The sequence below is a fragment of the Phyllostomus hastatus genome, unplaced genomic scaffold, assembly GCF_019186645.2.
Source record: "Phyllostomus hastatus isolate PE091 unplaced genomic scaffold, TTU_PhHast_1.1 phas_contig_5, whole genome shotgun sequence".
In the NCBI taxonomy this organism is placed as follows: domain Eukaryota; kingdom Metazoa; phylum Chordata; class Mammalia; order Chiroptera; family Phyllostomidae; genus Phyllostomus; species Phyllostomus hastatus.
The window spans coordinates 2,125,076-2,147,474 of record NW_025333897.1 but is presented as its reverse complement, the minus strand read 5'-3'; the positions used below and the strand labels follow the sequence as shown (position 1 = coordinate 2,147,474).

The following is a 22,399-nucleotide window of genomic DNA, read 5'->3' as shown; positions in this document are numbered from 1 at the left end:
ACAGGCCCAGAGGGGGTAAAGACCAATTGAAAAATCACCACAGCTAGGCAGTTTCTGAAAGCAAGTAGATTGCCTCAACACCCCCAAGGCATAATCTGACCCTTGCAGGCCCATCTAAATCCATCCAACCCTAAATCCAACCCTTTCCACTTTCCTGGGCATGGCCCAAACGCCCAAAGGTTGTTCCTGGATTTGTACTGGCTGTTTACCTACATTACAACTCTCCCAGATATTTGCTCCTCATCTGATACACCTCCTGACCACCCCATAATTTTGGCTTCCTGCTTATCTCTCTCTTTGCTCTAATTGCCATGTGCAAATATCTATTTACTTGTTAAATCTCTCTCTCCTCACTAGAATCTGGGTTTTGGGGAGCCAGAAGTGGGTGTGTTTTAATCCTCCTAAGGACCTACCTTGGGGTCATTCAGTCTTTCAACAGGCGTTCTATTGAGTCAACACTATTCAGGGCAGGTGGTGTAAAATGGTGATCAAGATACAAAACCTTCCTCTGGGCATTACATTCTAGAGTAAGAGGTAGACAATACATAAGATAAGTAAAACATTGTATCAGCTGGTGATAACTGCTATGAAGAAAATAAAAGGGGGAAGGAGGAGGACTGTATGGGGAAGTTGGCTAAGCCCAAAAGGGTATTAGGGGAAACCTCACTGAGAAAGTGACATTTTAGCAAAAACCTGCAGGGGAGGAGAGGGGAAGTCATGTTGATACTAGGAGAAGAGGCTCCAAGCAGAGGGTAGAGCCAGTACAAAGGCCCTGAGGTGGAAGTGTGCCTGGTGTGTTCCAGGAATTGCTAGAGGCCTTTGTAGCTGGAGTAGAGTTAGTGAGGGGTATGTGGTAGGCCACGCTGTCAGAAAAATGGGGGAAGGGGTAATCTGTGAGGGGCCTCATGGGCCCTGGAAAGGGCTTAGAGGTGGAGCCACAGGAGGGTTCTGAGCAGGGGAGGGCCCTGATCTGGGTCAGGTATTCACAGGAGGCCTGTGGCTGCATGAAGTATATACGAGAAACACTGGGATGTCGGTGAGAACAGAAAGACAGTAGGCCTATTCAATGGAGCGGGCTGAAGAAGGTAGTTGGGATCAGGGTGGGTTTGTGGAGGGGTTGACATGGGCAGGTTGTGGGTTTGTTTTGAAAGTGGAACCTGCAAGGCAGGCTGTTATAGTATATTCACAAAGTTGTGCAACCATCACCACTGTCTAATTCCATAACATTTTCATCAGCCTCCCCCTCCAAGAAACTCCATACACGTTAATAGTCACCTCCCTTCAACCCCCAGCAACTACTAACCTACCTTCTGTCTCTGTGGATTTGCCTGTTCTGGTCATTTCATATAAGTGGCATCATACAATATGTGTTTGACTGGCTTTTTTTACTTAGCATTGTTTTCAAGGTTCACCCACGTGATAGGATGTGCTTCATTCCTTTTTGCAGCCAAATATTCCATGTATGGATGTACCACATTTTGTTTTCTAGTCAGCAGTTAGTAATGGTCCCTACTCCTTACTTCTCCACGATTTTTTTAGCTCCCAGCTCACTGTCTCTGATGCTGCTCCTGTCCTCATTGTTGGTAATTTCTGTGTGAAGGTAGGTGATCCTCACACCATCCCAGTCTCTTGGTTCCTAGACCTTCTTTCCTCCAGTGATATTGCTCTCCCCCGTGGTCACACTTAGACCTTGTCTCAATAACCACAGGCCCATCAGAACTTAATTTCAGGCATCTTGCCCTCTACCTATCACCTGTCTTTCTAGTTCATTCCTTTCAGAAGCTCAGCTCCAAAAATCCGTTGGCCCTACCATCTTTCCACAACCTCTAAGGCTCCTCGTTGTCACACAGATGAGAGGCCTTGACCAACCATTATAATCACACTTTACACACACTCTGCACACACCACTCTCCGTCCTATTCATCTGGTGAAACCACAATCCTTGTTAAATCTAAGGCTCTACCTGTTGCACATCTGCATCTGTGCAAGGGAATGGGGATGGAGAAAAATATTCACCCATGTTAATTGGTCTTACCTTAAGCTCATGCCCACTGACTTGGAGTAGAGCCATAATGCTGCCCAGCGAATTTGCCTATGCCCCTTATCATCTCACTCTCCCAAGTGATATATCAGACCTCGTCAAACCTCCAACAGCTCTTCCTCATCCTCACTCTCAGTCATGACCCTCTCGTTTCCTGAGAACTACAGCCACTTTCCACCTCATCTACTGTTCTCCCTCGCTTTCGCCACCCTGTCTGCCTTCCCACCAGTGACTGTTCTCATCTGCTGAGCTGCTTTTCCCCTGTGCATATTCTCATTTTTCTTTTCCCCCATTCAAGAAACTGCTCTCCTGTGGGCCAGGGGTCTCAGAGGAGAAATGTGACAAGCCCCAAAGCAGAATTAGGCCAGCTTTCTTTTTCACTCTTTTCTTTAGCCTCCCCAGGGCCCAAAGTGGAAATAGCTTCACGGTCTGTTGCACCTCAGATTGAAAACTCATATGCTCTCAGGGGCCACTGGGTAAAGCCAGCCTGTAGACGACAAGTTCTCAGTTTCATTATACAGTCGTAATGCTATTTCCCCACCATTACTGAGGTATACCTGACATAGAAGAAACCACGCATATTTCAAGAATCCAAGTTAATGAGTTTTAACTTATGAGTTTAAACCTGTGAAACCACCACCACAATTGAGATAATCACCATAAGATAATGAACGTCTTCGTTATCCCCAAGTTTCCTCCTGCCTCTTGATGAACCCTCCAGCCCTTGCCCCTCCACACACACATCCCCAGACAACCGCAGATCTGATTCCTGTCATTGTGGGTTAGTTTTTATTTTCTAGAATGAATTTATATAGCATTAACTCTTGTGTCTGGCTTTTTTCATTCAATATCATTTTTTTCAGATTCATAAATGTTGAACAAGAATTCATTCTTTTTATTTCTGGGTATTACTCCATCGCATGGAATAGTTTTAAGTCATTACAATTTGTTTACTGAGTTACCCACTGATGGATATTTGGGTTGTTTCCAGTTTTGGCAATTACAAATGAAGGTGATAGGAACATTGGTGTATAAGTCTTTGTGTGGACATTTAAAAGATTTTTTATTTATTTCTAGAGAGAGAGAAAAGGAAGGAGAAAGCGAGGGAGAGAAATATCAATATGTGAGAGAAACATAGATTGGTTGCCTTTTGCACAGGCCCCCAACCAGGGACTGGGCCCACAACCCAGTCACGTGCCCTGATCCTGATCAGGAATCAAACTGGTGACCTTTCGCTTTGCAGGACAATGCCCAACTAACTGAGCCATACTGGTCAGGGCATGAGTGGCCATTTCTTTCCTCTGGCATATACTCTTGGGAGTAGAATGCCTGGGTCCTATGGCAGGTATACATTTAATATTTGTAAGAAACTGCCTGGCTGGTGTAGCTCAGTGGATTGAGCACGAGCTGCGAACCAAAGGGTCTCAGGTTTGATTCCCAATCAGGGCACATTCCTGGGTTGCAGGCCAGGTTCCCAGTAGGGGGTGATCGAGAGGCAACCACACATTGATGTTTCTCTCCCTTTTTTTCTCCTTCTCCTCCCTTCTCTCTAAAAATGAATAAATAAAATCTTTTTAAAAATTGTGAGAAACTGCCCAGCCATTTTCCCAAATAGTTGTAACATGGTATCATTTATTTAATAATAATAATAAACTGGTTGAACATATAGGCTTTATTTTAATTCATTCATTCTTTTACTCAAAAAATATTTAGTAGGCACTTCTGAGTGCTGGGCCCTGTTTCAGGCACTGGGAAGTCAGCAGTGAACAAGACACAGAAAATTCCCACCCTTGGAAGCTAAGATCTGACTTAGATCCTCTCTGCAAGCCTGGTACGGTTTGGAGGTTGGGAGCACACATTGCTCAGGAGATAGATGCCCTGGGTCCAAATCCTGGCTCTGTCATTTCTTAGCTGTGTGTCTCTGGGCAACTCCTCTGATGTGAGTTTTACTCTGTAAAAAGGGGATGCTGGCAAGGCAATCTTTACCTACTAAGGTTGTGGCCTTGTTGGCTCACAAACTGGCTCCCATACACAGAGAGCAGGGAGAGACCTAAGAAAGAGGCAGGCCACTCCAGATTGGTAAGTGGCCGGTTTTGTAAGTAAGGGAACTTCTGGAGCTTGACTTGGGCTGCTACAAAACAGATAGATCTCCCCACCCGCATGTTAGGCCCTTAATTGTAGAGGCCTGAACGGGGCTCAGTCACCTGTACCGGCCAGACACTTTCTACAGCTCCGTTCTCTTTCAAGGCTATGTCCTTGGAACAGCTCCCACTGTGGAAACGGTGGGCAGAAGTACATTTCAAGGACAGGGGAAGGAAAGGGGAGCTTCTGATTGCCCAGGTCTAGCTCAAGGGTCAACTGGCGGTCATGTCTTCTCCATGATCTCCTCCAACAGGCAGGTGAGCCACTAAGTACTAGCTAGTGTCCCCCGGGAAGCCACAGAATAAATGGTGTTGGCCCATTTTGTTTGGGTTTTCATTTCCCTAATGATTAGTGATGTTTAGTGTCTTTTCTTGTGCCTATTAGCCATTTGTTTATCTTCTTCTTCTTTTAAAGCTTCTTTGGAGAGATATCTTTAAGTCCTTTGCACATTTTTAAATGGGTTGTTTGCTTTTTGGTTGCTGGGTTTTAGGAAATCTATGTGTATTTTAAACCTTATTCCTTATGATTTGCAAATATTTCCTCCCATTCTGTAGACTACTTTTTCATTCTGGTTATTATTTCCTTTGATGCATAGAAATTTTTAATTTTCATGTAGGCCAATTAGCAAGGGACACGGGCTTAATTTAGATATCAAAAATATAAAAACCACTCTGGCTGGTGTAGCTCAGTGGATTGAGCATGGGCTATGAATTAAAGGGTCACCAGTTTGATTCCCAGTCAGGGCATCAAACTGGGAATCAAACTGGGTTCTAGGCCAGGTCCCCAGTGGAAGGGGGGGTACCACACATTGGTACTTCTCTCCCTCTCTTTCTCCTTCCCTTCCCCTCTTTCTAAAAATAAATATATATATTTATATTTATGAATATATATATATATATTTTATTTATTTATTTTTAGAGAGGGAAGGGAGAGAGAAAGAGAGAGAGAGAGAAACATCCATGTGTGGTTGCAGGCCAAATGTGTTGAATTTAAAAAAGAGTTGATTTAAAGAAAATTATTAATGAGAATTTGAAAGATACTGGATGGGTTTCTTTAAAAATATGTTATTAGCCCTGGCTGGCATAGCTCAGTGGATTGGATGCCGGCTTGAGAACCAAAGGGCCACAGGTTCAATTCCCAGTCAGGGTACATGCCTGGGTTGTGGGCCAGGTCCCCAGTAGGGGGCACTTGAGAGGCAACCACACATTGATGTTTCTCTCCCTCTCTTTCTCCCTCCCTTCCTCTCTCTCTAAAAACAAATGAATAAAATATTTTTTAAAAATAAAATAAAATAAAAATATGTTATTACATAGGCAAGTGTTAACATCTATTTACTCATTTATCTGTTTATTCAATAAATATTTACAGAGCTCTTAAAAAATAAAGAAAAATTAAGTAGCTAAATGTACAGATGATGCACGGATATGTGGCAAGTATGGGAAAGCGAAACTCCAATGGCAGATGTTTAGGGTATCAGGTATTAGGGCTTTGGGTCACTTGGCCTCTTATTCTCCCTGGGGCTCTGGGCTTTGTGCTGTATGCCTCCTCTGGGTTTTCACTCCCATGGTGCCCCAAATTGGCCAAAGCATCTCCCAGAAGCATGCTCCTCCTTCTGGTCCTATCTCAGGGGCCCTCACAATCCCACAGTACCTAGACAGCATCCCTGAACCTCATCTTGGATGCCTCCTTCTCACCCTCTCCCCACCCCATCCTCCCCTTCCATGGCCCCAACCTGGTTCTGGCCCAGCCTCTTCCCACCCTCCTCTTTCCTGCCTCTCCATCCTGGGGATCCCCTCCAACCCTGTTGGCATGACAGAAGGGAAATCTTATTTTATTTTATTTTTTTTAAGATTTTATTTATTTATTTTTAGAGAGGGAAGGGAGGGAGAAAGAGAGAGAGAAACATCCATGTGCGGTTGCTGGGGGTCATGGCCTGCAACCCAGGCAGGTACCCTGACTGGGAATCGAACCTGTGCCACTTTGGTTCGCAGCCCACGCTCAATCCGCTGAGCTATGCCAGCCAGAGCTCTTATTTTTATTCTTAAAAATATTTTATTTAGCCCTGGCTGGCGTAGCTCAGTGGATTGAGTGAGGGCTGCGAACCAGGCATCACAGGTTCGATTCCCAGTCAGGGCACATGCCTAGGTTGCAGGACATTTATTTAAATAGGAAATGTCACCCTTGCTGGTGTGGCTCAGTAGATTGAGTGCCAGCCTACAAAGCCAAAGGTCCTTGGTTTGATTCCCAGTCAGGGCACATGGCTTGGTTGCAGGCCAGGGTCCTAGTGAGGGGTGTGTGTGGGGCAACCACACATTGATGTATCTCTCCCTCTTTCTCCCTCCATCCCCCTATCTCTAAAGACAAATAAATAAACTCTTTAAACAAACAAACAAACAAACAAACAGGAAATGTCATTTCACACCAGGAGGTAGATATCTGATAGGTGGAACTTAGGTGTTAAAAATTTTAGCCTTAGTTGACAGACTGAAGTGATTAATGCACGTGGAAAGCTGTGGTTCCAGGAACTGGGATGCATGGAGGTCCACAAGCAGTTCAACCTTTATGCTCCAGGTGGTCTGCAAGCAGATGAAGATGGTATCTGAGCCGCTGCGTTCCAGGGAGGGAACATCCATGATGCAGATAAAGAATTGGTCAGTACCCCTGGCTGGTGTGGCTCAGTGGGTTGAGTACTGGCCTGTGAAACAAAAGGTCGCTGGTTCGATTCCCAGTCAGGGCACATGCCTGGGTTCCTGGCCGGGTTCCCAGTTGGGGGTGTGCAAGAGGCAACCAGTTGATGTGTGTCTCACACATTGCTGTTTCTCTCCCTTTCCCTCTCTCTAAAAATAAATAAATAAAACCTTTAAAAAAATACTTGATCACCAGATGAAGGAATACTAGGAAAATCACCTCTTGGACTACAAATCATCCAACTAACCTTTATTCCAATGCTTTATCTATCCTTTTTTCTCTCAGTTTGAGATGAAACATTAAGACAGTTTTTGAGGGTATGTAACCTGCTGTCTTCTCAGATTGCTGACATGTGAATAAAGTGCCCATAAAGATTCAATCCTTGTCCCTGCTCATTGGTTCTGCTGGTGACAGGCAGCACCACCACAGACTTTTGTGGTTTCAACATGAAAGCAACATGCCAGGGAGGAAAGGTCAGGAGGTCTAATCTGTATGAGCACGGATGCGCCAGGGGAGGGAGGAAAGGCCACCCTGGGTGGGGAGGTCCCACCCCAGTTTTGCCCATTGCTGGGTGCCTGGGGTTGTCTACCATGGTGACGTCCCATACCTGACTTCGTTCTAACTCTGCTCATGCCTGTCTAGCTGCCTGCTATATCAGAGTCATTTTGTATGCATGTTCAATTTATGCGTTAATGATAAGTCTGTTAGGCAGAAGTTTATGAGAAGGAGGAGGGGTGGGGGGGTCCATAGTACTGGCAGAAAAAGCTCATAAATAACTTTGATTAACTGCCTCCTGTTTTTAATAGGATAACAAGCGGTGGTCTGGAACAAGATAAAAGTCTGAGTTAACAGACCTCCACCCGTACTTATGCTTAGAAGGTCAGGTCCTCCCTTGGAAGAGTGAGCACCACCTTCTCCCACCAGATTCCCTCACCCCCACCCCACAATTGTGTAAGTCCTCAGAACAAAGAGCTGGAGCACCTGCGCCTTTCTCCCCATCCAAGCTAGGCTGGTTCTCTTCCATGAGAATGTATCACTAATAAACTTTCCTTACATACTAATAGGCTTGCTGATCCGTAACACTTTACTGAATCGGCAAGAGGAACTGAGCCTCCCACAACAAACCTAAAGAGGTCATCAGAAATGTTTAAACCACTGAGCGCGGGCTGTGAACCAGAGTGTCACAGGTTCGATTCCCAGTCAGGGCACATGCCTGGGTTGCAGGCCATGGCCCTCAGCAACCGCACATTGATGTTTTTCTCTCTCTCTTTCTCCCTCCCTTCTTTCTCTAAAAATAAATAAATAAAATATTTTTTAAAAGATATGTTAATATGGATTCCTTCCCTAAAAAAAAAAGAAAGAAAGAAATGTTTAAACCAGAAAATTACCCTGCCCTCCACTCTACTCACTCAGGAAGCAAAATATGCCCCCTGTGTGTATGAGATCGGAGGCAGTAATCTAATGCCTCCTTGGTTCCTAGCTCTTACTTGGCTGAATGTGATTTGAGTGTGTTCTTCCTTTTTTAAAAATATTTTATTTATTTATTTTTAGAAAGAGGGGAAGGGAGGGAGAAAGAGAAGGAGAGAAACATCAATGTGTGGTTGCCTCTCACATGCCCCCAACTGGGGATCTGGCTCACAACCCAGGCATGTGCCCTGACTGGGAATTGAACCCGTGACCCTTTGGTTCACAGGCCTGCACTCAATCCACTGAGCTACACCAGCCAGGGTTAAATATATTTTTCATATAACATGGCCCCCAGTGTCAACTGACATAAATAGAATATAATAGACAAATAATCCCAATAATTCAGCAAGGATCAAGAAGTGCTAAAAGCATTGGGTAAAAGATTGTTGGAGAGACGTTATTCACAGGGTCTCAAAGAACTACACACAGGTGACATCCTAATGCAAAGAGGGAAAGACATCTTTATGGGGAAGAGATCTGGTACCCACTTCCTGTAATGGATTGCATTGTGTCCCCTCCTTACATTCATATGTTGAAGTCCTTAGAAGGTGACTGTATTCAGAATAGAGCCTTCAAAGAGGTAATTAAGATAGAATGATGTATTATAGAATTCTATGCTTATATAATTTTATTAACCATTGTCACCCCAATAAATTCAATTAAAAAAAGAAAAAGATAAAATGAGGTCATATTGTTACCAAACTCAAGGGGCTCACCACTGGGTGTGCTCTATTCAAAATCGACACGTGGTTGTCACAAGGTAGTTTTATTTACTTGCAACAAGTAAAGGAGATGGGGAGTTCGGGTTGAAAGCTCTGCCTCCCAGAAGGCAGGCTTAGCCATTGCTTACACACGCTATTTGGTGAACTACACATTGATTTCAGTTAGCTACACTAATGGGCTGGGGTTCCTGTCAGCTCATCCCGTTTATAGCTGGTCTGCAAACACTGTGCCACATTTACCATTTAGCAAGAATAGTATTTAGTAAGAATGGCCCAGGCCTTGAGACCCTTATCCTTGCTAACAATATGGGTGGGTCCTAGTGTAATATGTGTAGTGTCCTCATAAGAGATAGGACACAGACATGCACCGAGGGGACACCATGTGAAGACAAAAGGGAGAAGACAGCCACTGACAAGCCGAGAACAGAGGCCTCAGAATGAAATCAATCTTGCTGACATCTGCATCTCAGACTTCCAGAACTGTGAGAACACAAATTTCTTTTTATTTTTACCCAAATTTCTTTTTATCTAACCACGCAGCCTGTGGTATTCTGTTATAGCGGATCCACCAAACTAATGTGCTCCTGAACTCCACGGACCATGTTAGCATCGGACCACGGGGCCCCTGACTGGATGTCACCTGTGGGATATTCTTCCTCTGAGTGCAGGCCCAGAATCTGATTAGGAGGACACACCAGGCAAATCCAGAAAGTGAGACTGTCCACAGGACAGCCGGCCGGGGCTCCTCTGAAGGCCAATGATGGGGAAGACAAAACGGAAGAGACAAGGGGGCTGTTTCAGATTAGGTGACACCAAAGAGATGTGCCAACCAACTGCAGCATGTAAAACCCAGATTTTACTGTATTCTTCTCTTCTTAAAGATTTTATTTATTTTTGGAGAGAGGGGAAAGGAGGGAGAGAAACATCATTATGTGAGAGAAACATCAATCAACTGGCAACCTTTTGGTGTACAGGATGATGCTCCCACCAACTGAGTCACCTGGCCAGGGCCCAGATTCAATTTTAGATTAAAAAAAAAAAAAAGATGCAAGAGCTATTTTTGGAGAGACAGGTGGAGAAATAAGACTTTGGACTATATGTCAGATAATGTGACCAAAACAATGTTAAAAATACATACATACAGCCCCGGCTGGTGCAGCTCAGTGGGTTGTGCACCGGCCTGCAAGCCAGTCACTGGTCTGATTCCTAGTTAGGGCACATCTCTGGGTTGTGGGCCAGGTCCCCGGTATGGGGTGAGCAAGAGGCCAAACCACACATTGATATTTCTCTCCCTCTCTCCCTCCTTTCCCTTCTCTAAAAATAAATAAACTTTTTTTTAACATTTTATTTATTTATTTTTAGAGAGGGAAGGGAGGGAGATAGAGAGAGAGAGAAACATCAATGTGTGGTTGCTAGAGGTCATGGCCTACAACCCAGGCATGTACCCTGACTGAGAATCGAACCTGTGACACTTTGGTTCACAGCCCATGCTCAATCCACTGAGCTACGCCAGCCAGGGTAAATAAACAAACTCTTAAAAAATACATATATACAACCCAAAACTATAGAACTCGTAGAAGAAAACATGGGGAAAAGCCTTCATGACACTGAATTTGGCAATGATTCCTTGTATATGACACCAAAAGATTAGGCAACAAAAGTAAAAATAGATATTTTTGATTGAGTCAAAATCTTTTGTGCATCAAAGGAAACAATTGACAAAGTGAAAAGGTAATCTTACAGATTAGAAAAAAATATCTGTAAACTATATATCTGGTAAGAGATTAATATCCAGAATATAAAGAACTCCTACAACTTAACAACAACAAAAGAAAAAAAAACAATTTAAAAGTAGGCAAAGGACTTAAATACACATTTTTCCAAAGAAGATATGCAGAAGGCCAACAAGAATACGAAAAGATGTTCAGCATCACTAATCATTAGGGAAAGGCAAACCAAAACTACAGTGAGGTATCACCTCGCCACCATAAAGATCCCTACTATCAAAATGACAACAACAACAACAAACAAACAAACAGAAAGTAGGTGTGGGCAAGGATAACGATGTGGAAAAACTGGAACCCTTGTGCACTGCTGGTGGGAATGTAAAATGGTGCAGCTGCTATGGAAAACAGTTTAGCATTTCCTCAAAAAAAATCAAGAAACAAAAAGAAACATAAAAAACAAACAAAACCAAAAAAATAAATAAAAACAACAAAAAAAGAAACATAGAATTACTATGTGATACAGTCATTTCACTCCTCAGTATATCTCCAAAAGAAATGAAAGGTCTTAAAGAGATAGTTGCACACCCAAGTTTACTGCAGTATTACCCACAATAGCTAAGAGGTGGAAGCAACCCAAGTGTCCATTGACGGATGGGTGGATAAACAAAATGTGGTGCATGCATAGAGTGGAAATTTTTTAGTCTTTAAAAAGGTGGAAATCACCCTGGCTGGTGTGGCTCGGTGGATTGAGTACGGGCCTGAGAACTAAAGGGTTGCTGATTTGATTCCCAGTCAGGGCACATGCCTGGGTTGTGGGCCAGGTCTCTGGTTGGGGGCACGTGAGGGCAACCACACATTGATGTTTCTCTCCTTCTCTTTCTCCCTCCCTTCCCCTGTCTCTAAAAATAAATAAATAAAATCTTTAAAAAAAGATGGAAATCCTGTCATGTGCTAGTACATGAATGGACCTTGAGAACATTAAGCTGAGTGCAATACACCAGTTCACCAAGAAACAAATATGGCACGATTCCATTTACATGAGGTACCTATAGTAGTCAAAACCAGGGAACCAGAAAGTAGAAGGGTGGTTGCCAGGGGCCGCGGGAGGGGCTAATGGGAGTTGTGTTCCATAGTTACTGTTTTAGTTTTACAAGACAAAAAAGTTCCAGAGGATTGTTACGCAATCGTGTGAATACAGTTAACACTACTGAACCGTACACTTAAAAGTACTTAAGAGAGTAAATTTTACATTTTTATCACAATTTTAAAAATTAATAATACACTCACACAAACACATAATAAATAAATGCAACACAATTCTTGGTGTCCTGCTTGCCCTGGAGGTCTGCTCTTCCTTGAAGGTGGAGATGCCCCCTCAGTTCTCTCAGCGCCTGGCTGTTCCCTTAGTTCCGTCTGAACAGAAGATCACAGGCCACCGCCTTCCTTAAGCTTTTGGACTTTGAAAAACAATTGCAAAAACTCTTTCCTGGAACAATTTTTAATTGACATCTAAAATCACATGATTTTGATCATTATAAAATGTAAAATTTTAATGACAATGCATTTCTTTGTCAGATGGATTGAGAGGGATCTTTCTGAGGCAGGGCAGTAAGAAGCTAGGACAATTCCTGGGCAAGCAGAAATGGAGACACCGAGACAAGAAAATGAAACAAGGCCAAACAGTTTGAACAACTCATAGCCAGCTGGTGAACTGCAAGACCTTATCTTCCCTAACTAAGAACACTAGAGAACAGCCCTGGCTGGCATAGCTCAGTGGATTGAGTGTCAGTCTGTGAACCAAAGGCTTGCTGGTTCAATTCCCATTCGGGGCACATGCCTGGGTTGCAGGCCGGGCCCCCAGTGGGGGCTGTGCAAGAGGCACCTACACATTGATGTTTCTCTTCCTTTCTTTCTCCCTACCTTCCCCTCTGTCTAAAAATAAATAAAATCTTAAAAAAAAAAAAAAGAACACTAGAGAACAAATGGTTTCTACCTCTCCTTGCGGACTAGAGAATACATAGTTTAAACCACCCTGGTCAGGGAGATAGATGACAGAGACCCAGTTAATGCCAGTTGTGCCAACTAAACCTAAGGACAGATGAAATCAGGGGAACAAATAAATAAAAACCCCACTAAGGCCAGAGAGACCCCAGATAAAAGTGAAACAATAAAATAGACCAAAAAATAACTGCAAACTCCCCTATATGCTTATTTTGATGCATCAGCATATTAAAAATATAACTAGAGCCCTGGTTTGTGTGGGTCAGTAGATTGAGTGCCAGCCTATGAACCAAAGGGTCGCTGGTTCAATTCCTGGTCAGGGCACATGCCTGGTTGGCACATGCCCAGTAGGGGGCTCATGAGAGGTACTGATGTTTCCCTCTCTTTCTCCCTCCCTTTTCCCTCTCTCTAAAAATAAATAAATAAAATCTTTTTAAAAATGCAACTGGAAAGCTGGTGAATATTCTGTTGAAACCCTCCCCCCTAAGATTCTCACCTGCAGAGGAGAAATAAAAACCCTTACAACAAAGACTTGGGTGGGCTGGCTCTAGAGCAGTGGTCCCAAACCTTTTTGGTACTAGGGACTGGTGTCATGGAAGATGACTTTTCCATGGACTGGGGCTGGGGGTTGGGGATGGTTTCGGGATGATTCAAGTGCACTGCATTTAAGTTCACCTCCTGCTCTGTGGCTCGGTTCCTAACAGGCCCAGACCAGTACTGGTGTGCAGGCCTGAGGTTGGGGACCCCTGTCATAGAACATGCCCTGCCCTTTCCTGGGCATGAACCTTTTACTTCCTCCTAAATCTAAAGGTTTCCGTAAGACTTACAACCGAGGGAGCAGTGGGCAGCAGCAGCAGCAGCTCATTCCGAGCTTATCCGCTGATCCTGTCTCCAAAACCCCTTTTTCTCTGACTTCCCAGTGAGCTAACAGCAGCCCTGCCTTGGCTCACTCCTTTCCTATAACATCTTTAGGGAGCCAAAGCAGAGCACCGCCTAGCTTCTCTCCTGTTGCTTCTACGCTAACCCCATCCTTGTTTCACTGGTCCCAGCTTTAATAAACATACTCTCAAAATCACCTGGACTCGTGTTCGGAGCTCTTTCCTGCAAGAAGTCAAGAACCCACACACACTGACTGGCCTGAGGCAGACCTACTCCAGGCCCAGTCCTTGTCTGGTGACATTCCTGTTTTTCTATTTAATTGCTGTCTATGTAGATGAATGTCCCTTGTTACAGTGAGACTCAGTTGGATATTAATTCTACTCTTTTTTTATGTTAAGAGCTGAGAAACTGTTGCATTGCCATTGCCTGCGGTAACAAATGACTAAAAACTTGTTGCCTGAAAACGATAGAGATTTATTCTGCTACAGTTCTGAAGACGGCAAGCCTGAAAACAGTTCACCAGGCTAAATCCAGGGGTCAGTGGGGCCCCCTCCTGGCGGCTCAGAGGCTCTGAGGGAGAACTGTGCTCACCTTGTCCAGTTCCTGGTGGCTGACAGCATTCCTGGTGGCTTCAGGCTACATCACCTCAAGGCCATTGTCTTAGATTCTATGCTCTGGCTTCACGTTGCTTTTTCCTACTTGTGTCAAATCTGTCTGCCTCCTTTTTATGAGGATACACATGACTGCACAAGAGCCCCCCTGGATAATCCAGGACAATCTTCCCATTTTAAGATCCTTAATTTAACAACATGTACAGAGGCCCTTTTCCAAATAAGGTAACAATCATGGATTCTAGAGATTAGGACACGGATAGCTTTTGGGAAGCCTGTTTCAGTTTACTGCAGAAACTGTTTGTTGGATCATTCAGCAAGTATTTATTGAATACCTACTGTGTGCTAGGCATTTGTTAGGCACTGAGGATTCAGCTGTGAACCAAACAGAGATGCCTAGCCTCCTGGAGCTGACATTCTAAGGCTGCACTGTCCAAAATAGTAGCCATGAGCCCTAATACGGTCACTGAGCATTTGAAATGTGGCTGGTCTGAACTGAGGTGTGCTGAAGTATGATCTGCACAGTGGATCTTGGAGATTTGAGCACATACACACGAAAAATGGTAAATATCTCAATAATTTAAAAGTATTGATTACATGTTAAGTAATAATATTTGGGATACATTGGGCTAAATCAAATGTTATTAAAGTTAACTTCACTTGTTCCTTTTTCATTTCTTTTTAAATGTAGCTACTAGAATATTTAGAATTAACATGTGTAGCTTGCATTGTATTCCTATTGGATGGAGCTATTCTAAGGGGGGGAGACTATGGACAATTAACATAATAAATAAGCATATTATATGGTATATTAGGAGGTGATAACTTCTATGAAAAAAAAAGGTTAGGGTAAGGGAGTGTATTAGTTTTCTGGTGCTGCTGTAACAAATTACCACAAACTTCATGGCTTAAACCGCAGCCCCCCCCCCACCCCAATTTATTATCTTGCAGTTCTGATAGTCAGAAGTCCAAAATATACCTTAGGGATCTAAAATTAAAGGCTGAGTTTCTGCTGGAGATTCCAGGGGAAAACGCATTCTTTGTCTTTTTCAGCTCCTGGAGGGCGCCGGCATTCTTTGGCTCCCAGCCCTCATTCCAGCCCCTGCTCACTTCATTGTAGCTCTTCCTCTGACTCTGACCCTCCTGCCTCCCTCTTACCAGGCCCCTGTGATTACACTGGGTCCACCGGAATCCAGGATAACCTCCCCATTTTAAGATCCTTAATTTAATTGCATCTGTGAAGTCTCCTTTACCACATGAAGTAACATAGGCACAGAATCTGGGGATTAGGAAGTGGACTTGGGGGGTGGGATGCATTATTCTGCCTTCCACAGGGAAGGTCAAAGGAGAGGAATTACAGTCTTACACAGTTGTGTCTGAGAGAGCCTCACTGAGACTATGAAATCTGTCTAAAAATCTGAAAGAAGGGAGGGAGGGAGCAGTGTGGATGTTAGGGAAGGGCATTCCAAGAAGCAGGAACAGCCAATGCAAAGGCCCAGAGGTGGGCTATTCCCTTTTCCTGGGACCTCCTCCTCCTTGCTGCACCTAAATAACAGGTGCCTCTGCATCTTGCTTGAAGAACAGAGAGGTTTGAGACCCCTATTCATCATTGGTCCCTTGGCGCAGTCTCTATTCCCCAGGGTTCCTCCAAAGGCAGGTTAGCCTGAGGGGGCAGGCAGGAGCCTCGTGTCAGAAAGGCAACAGGGCCAGCCCGCCCCTCTACCCACAGTCCAACTGGCTGGTCACCTGGGATCTGGTGAGGCCCTGTCTGTGCAGCGTCCGCCTGCGGTGCCACTGGCGCAAGGAGGCACGGGCCTCAGAGCTGAGCCCCTTTGGCGCACGTCCCGCGTCGGGCTGGTAGTTGGCAATGTGGTGCAGTGCCCCAAACCACGTGGTCAGGTAGTACCCAGCTAGGGGCAAGAAGAAGAGGTTGACGCAGCTCTCCTGGCTTCCCTTGGGGCATGAAGGCCCCTTCAGTTTGCCTGCCTTTCCACCTGCTGCAGGGTCAGGCTGTTTGGGGTCCCACCCTGTCTGATCCTGACGTTCTGGGGATGGGGGCCTCACCTTCTCCCAGTAGCTCTTCCGGATCCAAGAGCTCCATAAGAAACTCCACGTCCAGCTGTGTCTCCCCAATGTTCGGACTCCAGATAAGCTCCTCGGTCAACGCTGGGAGGAAGGCGTCAGCGCCCAGGGGCTCTGTGGAAGCCGAGGGCAGGCTCTGAGATAGATGGGGGCGTGCAGGCCCCTTCCATCCGATCTCCAGTACCATGAGCTCTGGCTGCCTCTCACCTTGCTGGGCATTCAAATGCCTCTTACCTGACTCCCAGGCCTGCGAAGACGCCTCCCATAGAGCATGTCACCCTACCCCATCGATGTCCACACAGGAGCCTCCTACCTGGCTCCCGCAACCCTCAAGGCCGCTCCACATCCAGGTAGATGCAGACTCCTCCTTTACCTTTGTTCTTGCCTGAAGCCAGCCCCGCGTAGACATCACTGCACACCGCCAGCAGCAACGCCACCTTGCGGCGTGGGGCGCAAGCGGCGTGGAGGTGCGCAAGGCGCGAGTGGATGCGGCTGCGCAGGGCGGGGCCCTGTCCCTCAGGCCCCGCCCCCTGAGCTCCGGGAGGCCCAGCCCCTGCCCTCAGAGCTGTCTGTCGCCGCCGCAGTCGCCGCAGCTCTGGGGCTCGGAGCGTGCGGAGTCGTGCCCACAGGGCCGGCTTCAGAGGCGCCAGTACCACGCGGCACAAGGCCGCCTCCACTGCGGGGCCTGCGAGATGTGGAGTGGGGGAGGGAAGAGTCGCCGGGCTGCCCCACACCCACCTGCTTGCTCCACCAATCCACCCTGGCTCACTGCCACCCCTCCCTAGCTTCTGGCCGCCATAAGTGTAGACATGGGTATGAACATGTGTGGAAGAGGGGCCCTGGGTGTGAACACGCGTGTGAGAGAGGGAATCAGGGCTGTCACACCTGTGTGAGACGGAGCGGTGAACAGAATAGGGGTTACTGTGTGTGGGAAAGGGCGTGTGAGTAGAAAAGGTGTGCACAGGGATAGAGAGGAAGAACGTGTGTGTGAACACGTATGTTGGGCCAAGTGATGGCAAATGTGAACAGCGTGGGTTCAGGGAGTGGCCATAAGTCTCCTCCCAGTCCTCTTCATTACCAAGATCCTCGTCCTTCTGGGGGACCCCAGGCCCCCTTCTCTGCAAGACAGCCCTGATACTGGGGTCCTTTGCTAAGTGATCCTGGAGGTCAGTAAGGAGGTGCCGCACATCCTGAAGCAGCTCGGTGGCGGGGTCCCCGGGCCTGTGGGGGCCCCCAGCGTCTGAGGTGAGGCGTGCCTTGAGGCCTTGGAACTGTCTGGCCACGTAGCTGCTTCTGGACCTGGCCAGAGCCTGGACATGACTAGTAAGCACATCCTCAGGTTCTTCCTCTTCATCTTTGCAGTCGTCAGTCTCCTCCTCCTCCTCCTCCTCCTCCTCCTCCTCCTCCCCCAGGCTGGCCAGAGCTGGCCCAGAATGGTGTACTTCTGAGCTGAGTGGGCCTTCTACCCAAGAGACCCGATGAGGGGCAGGGTTCCTAGGGGCTGGATGTGAGGAGAGGGTTGGCTCCACAGAACAGCCGCAAAGAGCTCCCTCATCCCAGGGCCCCAGGGCCCCAGAGCCCCACCCAGCTAACCTGGATCATTTTTCTTGGCAGACTCTGGAGGTGTCTCTGGGGAAGTGTGCTCCATCCCCGGGCCTCTGTGTGTCTCCAGGTAGATCTTGCTCACCATGGACAGCACCCTCCCTGAGGTACCAAGTTGGACACTGCCAATCTGCAGAGGATCTGGTCCCCCAAGTGCCATCCTTCTGGGCCAAGTAAGCGGAAAGCTGGCCTCCCCCTCCCTTATACAACCATGCCTCACCTGCGTGTTGTTCCCCAGGCCCTAGAGCAGGAGGGGGCAAGAGCAGAGTTCTGGGCAAAACATCCCTGAGAAAAGATAAGGGGGAGCCATAATGTGGGTAAGGTGGCTTAGGAAAGGATCCCCCTTAACCCTTGTGATGGGTGAACTGTACCTGCTGGCTGATAGGAAGGCCAGGAGATGGGGCAGGTCTGGCATGCAGAGGTTAGAGGATTCCAGACACACACCTGTGGGAGGGAGCAAGGAGGGACAAGTCAGAAAATACGAGGGTGGCAGCTTCGTCTTCCCTGGGACTCTCTCTTCCAGGCCCTGAGTCCCTCCAAGCACCTTCACACAGGGAAATTTCTACTTCTTGGAGTCTGCACCTGCACCTTTTCCTGCGTCTTTACGCTTGCATCCCACCAATGCCACCAAGTATCTATTCATTAGACAAGTATTTGTCGAGCACTTTTTCATTCCCAGGTACTGGGGATCCAGTTGTGAAAAGGCAGACACAATCACTGCCTTCCTGTAGCTTACCTTTTTAGTGGGGGGGAGACAGAAAATAAATGAGTAGAAAAATAAAGATAAATCTATTGTATTATGTGCTCTGAACAAAGCAGAGTGATTAAAAATGGCCAGGGCTATCTTCACTGTGGTGGTCAGGAAGGCTACAGTTCCACAGAGGGCTGAAGGATGGAGGCCAAACCATTCATTCAAGGAAGAGCATTAATTCAGATGGGGTGAATGAATGCAAAGGTGCTGAGGCTGGGATTCATCTAGTGTGCTCAAGGAAGAGAGGACAGAGTGGTGTGGCTGGGGTGGAGTAAATGAGGGGCAGCAGATGGACAGGTGGGCAGGCTGGCTACTGAAACACCTTATAAACCATGACAACGAGTTTACATTTTTATTTAAGGATATTGCATATCCTTTGCAGGGTTTAAGGCAGAAATGTGTAACATCTGATTGATTGAAAATACCACTCTGGCTGCTAGGCTCAAAATGGATCGCAGGAAGGAAAGGGTGGGCACAGGGGTACCGGAGAGGAGCCTGCTGAACTTGTCTGGGGAAGGGCTGATGTTGGCTCAGAATAGGGCTATGGAGGCGGAAAGGATTGGGAAGATCTGAGAGATGTTTTGGAAGTAAAGTCAACAGCTTTTGATGCTAAATTTGCTGTTGACTGGAAACCTGGGGGGTAGGCTCCTCACCTCCAGGAAGCTTCTGGATCTGGTAAGTGTTGACTTCCCCTGGTGAAGGTCCTGTCCTCAGCACCAGGACCTGGCTGGGGTCATGTCCTGTGACCAGGAAACTCTGGGGGTGGAGACAAAGGTCAGCACAAAGAGGATTTGTGCAGATGTGTTATTTTTGCCTGCCTAGCATCCATTTCCCTTATTTAGGGCTGCATGCTGCGAATTTCCTTTAGAGAAGGTACCCCTCCTTCTCAGTCCACTTTTGGGTAGGACTGACCTCCCGTAAGTCCTCAGAGTGGGTCCAGGACTTGACCTAGCCAGTAGGATGACAGTGCTGACCACTGTGATTGGTTCAGAGATGGGCATGTGACCCAAACAGCCAACGGAAATCTTCCATAAGACTTTTGCTAGAGCACTTTGGGAAGAGGCCTCTTTTTGCAATGGGGTTACTAACTTGGTGAGATGTGGTGCTGAGCTGGGGACAGCTATCTCTGCCACCACTGGGAGAGAGCTCCCCCAAGGAGGGAGCTACAGTAGACCCATTAGTTGTGTTATCCAAATCCACCCCGTCTTCCTTGCAGCTTTGTTCAGCAGAGCCATCAAAGATGAATAGTCAGTGCTTCCCCTCTCTGGCTGTATAACTCCTAGGTAAGCTTTAAAAAATATTGCTACTGGGCGCCATCCATATATTCTGAATCAAACGGAAGGATATTGCTTTTGCTGGTAAATGAAGTAGATGTGCTCTGGCTGGTGTGGCTCAGTGGATTGAGTGCTGGCCTGCAAAATGAAAGGTCACAGGTTTGATTCCCATCAGGGCACATGCCTGGGTTGGGGGCCATGGCCCCAGTTGGGGGCATGTGAGAGGCAGCCGATGGATGTTTCTCTTGCACATCGATGTTTCTTTCCCACTCTTTCTCCCTCCCTCCTTCCTTTCTAAAAATAAGTAAATAAATAAATTTTAAAAATCTTAAAAAAAAAACAGATGCAACTGGAGCTTCTTTTTTTCCTCTTCTTCTGCCTGGAACACACGCGTGTGCGTGGACCTGGGGCAGCCACTGGGCAACCAGGAGGGAGTCCAGGAGAACTGCGGCACCGCTGCCCTCGACACCACCCAAGCTGCCGAACCAGAGTCCGCAGCCACCTTTCTGGTCATGTTGGAAAGATAAATGCCTACTTTTTAAAACAACTGTAGAATGAGTGCTTGTTACTTACAGCCCCAAACATTCAGAATTCCCCAGTTTCAAGCAAAGCCAAGAAATAGGATGAAGAGAAATGTGTAAGTTGTCTGATTCGCAGGATCCAGGCATTCCTGAAATCACTTCTGGGTTATTCAGTCATTTGAATCAGTAAGTGGCCTTTTCGGTTTGGCCTGTTTGTGTTGTGTATGTTGCTAGCAACTGGCAGAGTCCTGACTGATCCAGGGTGTCATAGGAGGGTTCGAGAGGGTCCCCGCCTGTGAGTACTCACCCCCGGTGGCCACAGCTCCAGAAGGGCTTCTGCACCCTGGGTGTCCAGCTCTGGGATCTGCCACACCCCCCTCGTCCTCTGCAGCCGAAGAAGTGGCTCTGGGGCCCCGAGGACCCCTAAGCAGGCCTCGCCTGCTCCATTCTCCAGTCTGGGATGTGCAGGGGCCAGGAGACCAGGGGTCAGAAAGGGGCAGTTGGACACTGAGGTGGGGCCCAGAGGTCAGGAAGGGGTAGCCCAGGGGCAAAGGGTAAGAGATGGGGTTCAGTGTCCTGTGGGGGGGGCAGCACTGGGTGGAAGGGATTTCCGAACCCGGGGCAGACCCCAGCCCAGGAGCCCTTACCTTTCCCCATAGGTGGGGCCTGCCAAGGCCTGGTCCTCTGGCTGGGCCATCGTCAGGATTCGGGAGGCCAGCAAGCCATGGCCTGGCCTCTGGCAGGGGGAAGGTAAGGCTCAAGGTTGCTCCAGTTCAGGAGTAAAGTTCAAAACATTTACAACCAAGGTGACAAAGACCCCGACCAATCAGAATGGACCCAAGGCCCCTTGCTGTGCCAGGAGTGAATTCTTTCATCACTGGATGGTGGGGTGCTCTGGGGATCCCAGGAGGGAGGTCAGTGTGTCTTGGGATGAGGGGAGAGGAGAGGACTCAAAATGACAAGTATTTACCAAGCGGTAGGGCAGTATTTTAGGTTTTAACATCCAGAGCAGCCGTGTGGATGCGGGCGTGCTGAGTAACAAGCCTACCCATAACCCAGTGCCTGTAAAAGGGCTCCACCCACAGTAGGTTCCATAAATGAGACAAATGTTACCCCACATCCCCTCTCCTCCTCCCTTCCCAGACCACGAAGGGGCCCTCAAATATTTCCCCTCAACATTTTTTTAGTGCAAATTTCAAACATTCAGAAAAATGGGAAGAATTTTACAGGGAACATCCACATACTCGCTACATACATTCTACCGTTATTTTTCTGTGCTTTCTCACACAGCCATCTCTCTCTAGCCATCTGTCCGTCAGACCTCAGCTCTTAACCAGGTACAGAGTTCTAGAGTGGGTCACCGTTTGAGGCGGGCATTTTTTAATGTTTCTCCTGTAGCCCTCCCAGGAGTAGGGGGCTTAGGTCCATGTGTCCATGCATCCCACAAATATTTATTGAGTATAGGCCCAGAATTAGGTGCTCTGGATGCAGAATGGGCCCTGCTCTCAGGGGCATCCATTCTTCTTGGGGTGGACAGAAAATAGGGATAATAAACAGCTAAGCAAATCAACCAGCCCATTGACCAGACGCCCAGAGTGTTAGGAAGAGAGGACCAAAGCAGGCACTCTGTCCAGCGAGGGGCAGGTGGCGGCGGGGGTTGGGGGCGGGGAGGCAGATGCTCACCTGGGTCCCATGAGAGGGCAGGAGGAGGTGGGTGGTGCTGGGCAGGGCAGGCTGGGGAGCCGCCTAATACCAAAGGAGGCAACTGCGGGTAACAACGCCAGCTGCTCGGTCCCTGGGGGCCCTACCTGTTCTCGGAGGCCGAAGGAGCAGGAAGTGAAAGTGTTCCTCTCAGAGAGGAAGCTGGGTTCCAGGGGGGAAGAGGCGGGGC

General features: G+C 47.2%; 1 protein-coding gene and 1 long non-coding RNA gene across 4 annotated transcripts; one reads left to right on the top strand and one right to left on the bottom strand.

Moving 5' to 3' along the window:
- Positions 1–14,120: 14,120 nt before the first annotated feature.
- Positions 14,121–22,329, bottom strand: RINL (Ras and Rab interactor like). Of its 3 annotated transcripts, XM_045846963.1 has the most exons (12): positions 22,192–22,329; positions 21,156–21,244; positions 20,816–20,963; positions 19,367–19,469; positions 18,334–18,406; positions 18,183–18,247; positions 17,954–18,064; positions 17,439–17,861; positions 16,734–17,045; positions 16,343–16,474; positions 16,025–16,188; positions 14,121–15,941 (listed from the first exon to the last, which is right to left on the bottom strand). In XM_045846963.1, exons 2-12 carry the CDS (start codon positions 21,203–21,205, stop codon positions 15,885–15,887), a joined length of 1,638 nt encoding a protein of 545 aa, XP_045702919.1. In that variant the 5' UTR covers positions 21,206–21,244; positions 22,192–22,329; the 3' UTR covers positions 14,121–15,884. The 3 variants fall into 3 exon arrangements, with proteins under 3 accessions (XP_045702919.1, XP_045702917.1, XP_045702918.1); XM_045846961.1 differs by having other exon boundaries at positions 16,734–17,861; XM_045846962.1 differs by lacking the exons at positions 14,121–15,941; positions 16,025–16,188 and having other exon boundaries at positions 16,339–16,474; positions 16,674–17,861.
- LOC123823905 lies at positions 17,556–18,624 on the top strand. Its single transcript, XR_006786612.1, has 3 exons — positions 17,556–17,683; positions 18,033–18,135; positions 18,486–18,624. It is a non-coding gene; the product is annotated as an uncharacterized LOC123823905 (long non-coding RNA).
- Positions 22,330–22,399: the final 70 nt, after the last annotated feature.

Coding starts and splice junctions, on each gene's coding strand:
- RINL (XM_045846961.1), bottom strand. CDS start 21,205: ATGGCCCAGCCAGAGGACCAGGCCTTGGCAGGCCCCACCTATGGGGAA. Junction 17,862..17,953: donor TGCCAAGAAAAATGATCCAG/GTTAGCTGGGTG, acceptor CCTCACATCCAG/CCCCTAGGAACCCTGCCCCT. Junction 16,189..16,342: donor GGAAGAGCTACTGGGAGAAG/GTGAGGCCCCCA, acceptor TCTTGCCCCTAG/CTGGGTACTACCTGACCACG.